At 34.7% G+C, this 8,878-nt stretch overlaps 1 protein-coding gene across 1 annotated transcript; it reads left to right on the forward strand.

The window, feature by feature from the left end:
* The first annotated feature begins 5,665 nt into the window (after positions 1-5,665).
* LOC142542947 (uncharacterized) lies at positions 5,666-8,237 on the forward strand. The gene is made up of 3 exons (XM_075649881.1): positions 5,666-5,861; positions 6,335-6,833; positions 7,658-8,237. Exons 2-3 carry the CDS (start codon positions 6,487-6,489, stop codon positions 8,136-8,138), a joined length of 828 nt encoding a protein of 275 aa, XP_075505996.1. The 5' UTR covers positions 5,666-5,861; positions 6,335-6,486; the 3' UTR covers positions 8,139-8,237.
* The last annotated feature ends 641 nt before the right edge of the window (positions 8,238-8,878 follow it).

Here is an 8,878-nt window from a genome sequence, read left to right on the forward strand (position 1 = left end):
TGCAAATGATTATGTGTGAGATAAAATTATAAATCTCAATTTTCATCAATTAACTTTGATAAAATTATTGGAGAGCGTCGGTTGTGATGCATGTGATCGAATTGGCATCAGTAATGACGAAAATGAATTTCCATTCTTTGATATCCAATGAAATTGCGTGTACACACTACATAACCCCCGATTTTCTTTGTACTTTGAATGGACTAAAACCCTGTTCGTTCGATCTTAGTTGCCCCACATGATTTAGATGATCCAGATTTAGCCACATTTGTAATTTTTTAAAAAAAATAGTGGACCCCATGTACTTGTGGCTAAATCTGGACCATGGATCTACACATGGGGCACTGCCCCACATGTAGGGTGAAATATTCCCTAAAACCCACCCCATTTATTCAAAGAGGTGCTTGTCTAACTCTCGACAAAGTTTCTCCATTGGTGGATTATGTATATTTATGATCAATTGGTCATATGTTATATTTTTTTACCAACACTTTTCTGGATCATGTATACTTAATTTATTCAATTTTCCAGCAAAATCTCAATAAATTAATAATTTTGAGATTATTATATATTATTAATTTAGAGAGATTTTTATTAATTGATATATTAATAATTTATTGTTTTAAATAGTTTTTTTCGATTCAGTTAATATAAATTTTATTACATACAAAATATATTTTACTAGTATATGTATCGTATTTTTTAATTAATAGAAAAATAAAATATTTTTTATGAACACATAAATAAGTGACTGATTTTCATTGTTTTTAATAATTAAATAATGAGATGGCTCACTTCATAATTTCGAAATATACGATATGTCGAGAGCATTTGATCTTGATCACTAATCCATAATTATACCGAAATCATAAACATTTAAATCCCACACCCAAATAATTCATCTCTAGGCTCGGTCGAACTCCAAACTTTGCAACAATGGAGAAAAGTCAATATCTAAAAAACTTATTTACGTCAAAATTAGGAATAAAAACAAAACGAGCCGCTCGTGAACTACTAAGAGCTCGGCTCGGTAAAAAGCTCGTTCGAGATCATTCGTTAAGCTTATGTAGACGAGCGTGAGCTTGAACATTTTATCAATCTGAGCTCGAGCTTTAAGGATATTTGGCTCATAAGCGTGTGAGCATGTTCTCTAGCTCGAGCTCAGCTCATTTATGTCAAGCTTAAACTCGAACTCGAGCTCAAGCTCGTCTAGTTTCTTGGGCTTTGAGTGTAAAATAACAACTTACAATGTCCCACATCAAATTTTGATTGTTAGAGAAGTTATTGAAAGACTATATATGAGAAGCATACCCTCCTTAAATTATCATATCTTGGTCGACCTTTTGGCTAAAAATGCTCGACGAGCTCAAAAACGAGCTTGTTTAGCTGAGCTGAGCTAGAGCCAGAATAGTTAAACATGATAAACGAGCTATTAACGAGCCGATCTCGAGCTATTTGTGAGCTTAATAATTTTAAAAGAATCGAGCTCAAGCCTCATGTAAAATATCGAATCAAGCTCGAGCCTATATATACCTTAAACGAACAGCGCTCGAGCCTGAAACTGTTAGATTTTGCTCGATTCGTTTATATCCGTAGTCAAAATGAACTCATCTTCACAGTATCACGAATATATACTCAGATCTAAATTTTGGCAAGCGAGTGGGACGAGATCTGCTCTGGAATCTCAAATTCTCTCCATTCCACGCTTTTCTCGAATGAAAAACGAGAAAAGTTAGTTTTCTCCCGTCCAAAAATCCTTCCATGCATAGGTTTTGAGGTGATTCCGACGAATTGGTGTTGGGGCTCCACTTTTCAGGCTCTCGAGCACTGGACCAACTGTCCATTCCAACTAGGGTGGCACCTGGACTACTGCCCGGGGAAGCCCGAGCGTTGGTTGTCGACATTCCGAGTACATTTCCGAGCTTCTCTTGGTCGATTGACGTCGTATAATGGTCGATATCAAATTCCCAAATAGTTTAGGATGCATTAACTAGATTTAAGAAACAGACCCCGATTGATTGAATTAATTAAACTTGGGCCCTTACACATATAATAATTACTTTTTAATTGATTTTATTAACATTATTTAAAATTATAATTATATCCTCCTTATATCATTTTGTTGGTGATTTTTTTTTTTTGGGGCTTTTTTTAAAAGAAACTTTTTTTAATATTTCAATCTTATTTTAAAATAGATAACATAAATAATTATTTTTGAAATTATATTTTAAATAATTCATTAACTTTTAAATTTGTTCAAATAATTTCAATATATAAAATAATATTTATCTTACACACACTTGTACGTGCTGAGTGCGCTAGTTATTATGATTAAAGAGCAAGAACATATTATATCAAATAAACCGATACGGAGTCTTCTGATTGGAGTAGCTAATGATAGATTGTAAACGCCATTTTAATGATTAGGACGAGGAAATGGTGATATACGTAAATATCAATTATATGATAAAATTAAAAATTTGATTTTCTAAAAAAATAATTTGAATCATTTTGTTGTTTAATTGAGTTTAGTTTATTTTATTTTATATGAAGATATTAATTAAGAACTTATAAAATTTAATTTAGAATTTTTCTCAAATTAAAATTCAAGCTATTAATTTTATTTTATGTAATAAATTATAATTAGCATAATATATAGAACCAAATGAATTGAAACAAATTTTTAAAATATATATATACAAACACCATGTATAAGGCATAATAAACTAAAAATCAATCAAATTATGGACTTTATGAATGCATAAATTATAATTTAAATAAATTAAACACATTAACGGTAAATAATTATCAATTTAAAATATCGTGACTAACTCATCAAAACAATATCGAAACTAATGAAATAATAATATTGATAATAAAATTTAACTCATAATATTCTATTTAAATAATATCTAAACACCTACGTTATTTTTTTACCTTTTGTTTTTTGAATTTTATATTATAGATAATTAATTTTATAACGAAGAAAGAGAAGGGAAAAAAGTCAAAAGCACCGAGCCATAACTATAAAATGTGGTTAATTAGTATTAATTATTAACTAACAGACTAAGTGTGGGGATCCGGACGCTAATCATGTTCTTAATCATCATTGGGACTAATTAATCAATTATAAAACAGGGTCTAAATTTTTTTTTAAAAATGCGGAACGTAGTGAAATAAAACGTATATACATCTCAGTATAAAAGTACAAGTCTTGGACCACATACATTTATTCAACTAAGGTTTAACAGCTAATATCACGTGTCTAACCCTATCTCTAATCCAAGTCCGGAGCCTCCACTCTAATCTCGATCTCTCTTCATCTTCTCAACCCTGAACATGTCCCACATGTTGTCATGCACACATACAAAACAAGACAACAGCCGGATAACTCCGGTGAGAATAAATTCCAGTATAAACAACGTAAACATGCAATCATATAAAAACATATACAAAAACATATAACAATTATCATTAACATGTAGCAAATCAACAAACATGAATGATATAAAACTGTAAATCAACTAGTCATCACAGACTCGACTCAAACAACGCGTCATCTCAGACTCGACTCAACTCTAACCTAGGGATCCCAATGTCTGGATATTGATAATTATATCGAATCTCAGTCGATAGGAATGAATCAACCATAAACGGCATTGATATAATTCATATATCCAGTGTCTGGGCGAAACAGCCACAAATCAGTCAAGGATTAAGCGAATCAGCCAATAATTAGACGAATCAGCCAATAATTAAGCGAATCAGCCAAAATTTAGACGAATCAGTCGATAACTAGACGAATCAGCCAATAACCAGACGAATCAGCCGGTGACTAGGCGAATCAGCCAATGACTAAACAATCAGTAGTCAATACATGCAGTGGCTATAAATCAATAGACTACAAACATCAATCTCATCAACTACAAATATCAATGCAATAAACTAAGTATGTGATTTAGGGAAACTCGAGTCAAACCTCACTCGAGTTGTGCAATCCCAACTCAGCATTAATTTATACCTTTTTTTCTGATACTCTGACTCTGTCGAAGTCTCGAACTCAAAGCCTGTCAATACTCAATGTCCAGTTGTAGCCTACGTCGATAGGAACACAGTACTGAAGTCGGATTCAAAATCAGATAGACAGATTTCTCACAAAAGGCGTAAGGATTTTTCACTCTTTCCTCGGCCCTTTCTCGAGTCTTCTTTCCTCCATTTCTGAAGAATTCGTGCATATATATATATATATATATATATATATATATATACACTATCATGCAAGAAGGCAAATGGCACATCCTTTACGCAACACGTCTCGCGCATATGCGCGACATCAATCGGCGCATATGCGCGAGACCTTAAGTCTCGGCGCGTGTCTTCCCAACTGCTGGCGCATATGCGCGACACATTTTCGCGCATATGCGCCCAACTCTCTGGACTCGTCATTCCTGAATACACCTGCTCGCGCATATGCGCGTCATGTCTCGCGCATATGCGCGAGACTTACTGTCTCGGCAATCACCCCAAATACTTGCCTCGCGCATATGCGCGCCCCTTCTCGCGCATATGCGTGAGGTGTTCTGTCCTCGCGAAGGATCTTTCGCTTGTACAGGCTCGCGCATATGCGCGACTCACTTCGCGCATATGCGCGAGGCCCTCTGCCCACGTCGCGCATATGCGCGCATCTGTGCCGCGCATATGCGCGAGGGCTACTGTTCCTCGCACATTTTCATGCATTATCTCGTCTTTTCCGGTCCGATCCTTTCCGTCTATAATCATATCAACTATCCCCAAATTATTTCAGATTAATAGGATAAAATTCTCGGGCCTTACACTAAGGTTGCGTTTGGTTTGGAGGATAAAATAATGAAATGATTAAGAGAGAAATGATAAAAAGAATGATTGAAGTAGAAATATAATATATAATGATAAAATAATATTATGTTTGGTATGATGGATACAAATGTGATAATTAATAATTTTTTGATGAATTGACAAAATTGCCCCTACATTTGTGCGTCGGCGGTGGGCGGCCGGTCGGTCGGAAGCAGTCAGCGTTCGGCCGGAGGCGGTGGCGGCGGTCGGCCGGAAAGCGACGGCGGTGGTAGGCCGGAAGTGGTGGCGGCGGTCGGCCGGCGGCAGGGGTTGGCGGTAGGTGGAAGGAAGTGGTGGTGAGTTTGGATTTAGGATAAGGGTAAAATTGGAAAAATAAGATGAATTAAGAGTAGAATAAATAATCCTAGGGGGTGGAGGTATTATTTTAACCTACCTAATATAACATAATTATTCATAGGAAGGATTGACTTGATTAAATAAAAAACGTACCAAACGAGTGATTAGGTGAGTTAAAAAAAATAAACCCACCTAATCAAGGCAACCTAGGTGTAAAATTATCACATATGTTACTTGATAATGAAAATAAATAAATATGTGATGGGTAATTAAGGTCTATCACAATTTAAAAAAATTTCAAGTATCCACATTTTTATATATAAAATAAATAATATAGATTTTTCAAATATCCACATTTTTATATATAATATAAAATATATAATATAAATTTTTTCAACGATCTACACTTTTATTATGAATTCGAAAAAGAGTGCCGACTTGTAAAGAGATGGAGTAGGGACTCTAATTAAACTTTTGCATTCAATGATATCTTTATAATTGCCGTCTCCTCTTTTCAAGGCTTGGACCCCATTCAACTTTCACCGTTCCCAATCAATCAGTACAAATTTGTTGATTCACTTCTTTTTCTTGAAAATTTCGCCTAAAGGGCCTTTGCCCATTTGGATTTTGCTCGCGATTATGTAAGAAACCATATGCTCTAAAGAATACAAGCATGTTTGTTGATGCTGGTATCTTTCTTCTCTTACAGCTCTTTTTACAAGAAATTACAAATCCGGCGAAACTTTAAAATTAATCTTGTAAAAGTAGGAGCTTTTTTAAGTTTTAAATCTATTTGGTTATTACTTTAGAGATTCAGTAGCTCTGAATTATGAATTGCTTCCATGAAACATATATAGATATTTGTTACTGTGTTTTTTTTTTTTTTTATCTTTGATTGTTTTTCTCTTTTAAGTAGACTCTGTTTGGCTAATTGGCGGGGTCGCCTATAAGCGTGCAATGTTGGCTTAGGCTTATTGATTGTAATTCTCTAATAGTATACAGATTTATTGGTTGAAAATTGTCATACTGATTTAACCAGCTTCCATTAAAATAAACTCCAATTCCACTCCTTTTTAGAGGGTTGACATGAATGATGTGTAATTATTGGTCGACATTTCCATACGTTGTGATAATTGATCTTTGAGTGATTTTCTATGAACAGGTGGTGTGAAGCTGAGTTCAGGCAATCTTGAAAAGGAAACACGATGATCTTGCTTTGATTTCTTGTTATCGATTGGATTTTAAATTTGAAAGGTGATAAAGTTGGATATATATTGGTCTTGCTAGAAAATTGTGTTGGTGTTTCTGGGGAAAATGGGTTCTTTCCGGGGGCATATTGTACCAGGGACGTTGTTTCTTGTTGTTGGGATATGGCATATGTGGTGTTCTGTGGCCAGATATGTATCAAATCCTAAGTCGTTTCGATTTAGAGTTTGGAACCCTGTTCCAGGTTTTAATGGGAGGATTAAGTACTTAGAGCTTTATGTCGTTACAATTGGAGGATTCATTGATCTGTGCATAGAATTTTTGTATTCAACGCATCTCAAGATCTTTGTTCATGGAAGCTTGAATCCTTCTCATATGAACAACTTCGAGCACTCTGGGATGCTACTCATGTTCTTCATCTTTGGTATCGTCGCACTGCTTTCTGAGACGACGAGGTGAGATTTCTTATTTTGGTGATTTATGTTATCGCTATAATTTCCAGTAACGATGTTGTAAATGTCATTTGTTCTGCAGCCAACTGATTAGTTTAATAGTAGAGCTCTTGGTTTTTCAGAATTAGCTTTTGATCTTGTCCTGTTGACTATATCCATCTATGTTGGAAAAAAAATCACAGAAATTGCAGATATATAGGACTCGGAATTTCAGAATCAGAATATGCTTTTGTTTCATTCTTCTTTAATTTGTAGAAACTTAAAGTAGACTCATAGCTGTCAAATACTCAAATTCTTTTGGAAAAGAAGGTAATGATTGATTAGTATTGTTATAATCACTTTTCAACACAACAGAGAAGTGAGGACAGTACCAACTTGGGCAGTTTGCTTGGCATTTGAAAAAATTCGCCAAAAAAAAAAATTTGGGCTGTCTTATCAACCGTGCGATGAATGATGGAATTCTCTAGAACCCTTATTCTTGCCTATTTGACACGATGCAATAGAGGCCCCTATTATTGCTTGAGACTCGAATATAATTTTAACCATGTTCAAGTAATCAAATCCGTTACTGGTCCACTGTAAATACCCGTGAGCTATATCTAATACTCATGGACTTGATGCCACTGAAAAGTAAAAGGAAGGTAAATTTCTTACCTGATTAACCAAACCTTAGTATCTACAACCAAGAATTATTGTCTTAGGATATGCCAAATCTTAAAACTTATTGGTCCCGCTGTATATATCATGCAGACATTGTTTTTCATTTTGATTGTTAAACTTTTACTAGTTATCAATTTCATAACATTTTACTTCCCTCATTTCATCAGTTTTCTCCCTTTGCCCGATGGAGCATTAAGCTTGATAGCTTCAGCAGCTTTCACCGCAGAGTGTCTCTTGTTTTACTTCCACTCTACGACCCATAAAGGCCTTGAGGGATGTTACCACTTCATCCTAGTACTTCTTATATCCCTCTGTATACTATCTGCAATAGCTGGAGTTTTCTCGCCCACCAGTTTTCCAGTTGATTTATGCAGCGGCATTGCCATAACACTTCAAGGCCTTTGGTTCTATCAGACTGCATTCTCCCTCTACGGTCCAATGGTGCCAGAGGGATGCTGGCTTCAGGATAATGAGATCACGTGCCGATCAACTGAACATGAGATCCATGGCGAGTTGCTTGCTAATTTCCAGCTATTCGTTCTAGTTTTTTGCGTTCTTGTAGCAGTCGTGGGTGCATACGTTTTCGCAGAGATGAGATTGAATCGTACGCCAAATCTTGTGAACTCGCCTGCTTCATTGGAACACTGAGAACACGCTCTCTATTTTACAATATTGAGCCTTCTTCTCTTTTTGTTTGGCACAGGTTGCCACGGGTTGAGATATGTGAAACGTATTTTTTTATCGTTACTCGTTAGATCATGTCGGTTCCATGTGTGTCAGACAAGTCATAGTCATATACCAAACTTTATAGTGTACGACAGTGACGGTGTAAAACGTAGAATAAGTCCTGACCAGATTGCGACGTAGACCAGGCCATGGTGTGTGTCTAGGTCGGACCCGCTGGTTTAGGGTCAGGATATTATGAACCCATGGTCCGGCCAGGTTACGGGTAGACCCGTATTTTTTTAATACAAAAACATTGTTATTTGTTAATAACATTTAAATAATAAAAATATATAAATTGAAAAAAAAAATTGTACTTGTAGTCATAAATAGTGTTTTAAGAACCTACCAAGACCGATCTCTTCGATCGAGAACCAGTCATGGATTCCATTCGAAACATCTTAAAAAACCATTTTAGCGGTCGAACCCGGTAAAAACCAATTGAACCAATTTTTCGAATTTTTTTCGAAATATTAATTTTTAAAATCTTAAATTTAATATTTTATTATATATATATATATATTATTTGAAATTTAGACTTTCTTAAAAATATTATTTTAGTAATAATATAATTTATTTAATTTATTGTTTTTGTTTTTAAAAATATATAACTATAATTTGTATTTTGAATATATATATAGTTATTTAGAAATTTGGTAAATATT

This window comes from Primulina tabacum, chromosome 4, assembly GCF_025594145.1.
Source record: "Primulina tabacum isolate GXHZ01 chromosome 4, ASM2559414v2, whole genome shotgun sequence".
Lineage (NCBI taxonomy): Eukaryota > Viridiplantae > Streptophyta > Magnoliopsida > Lamiales > Gesneriaceae > Primulina > Primulina tabacum.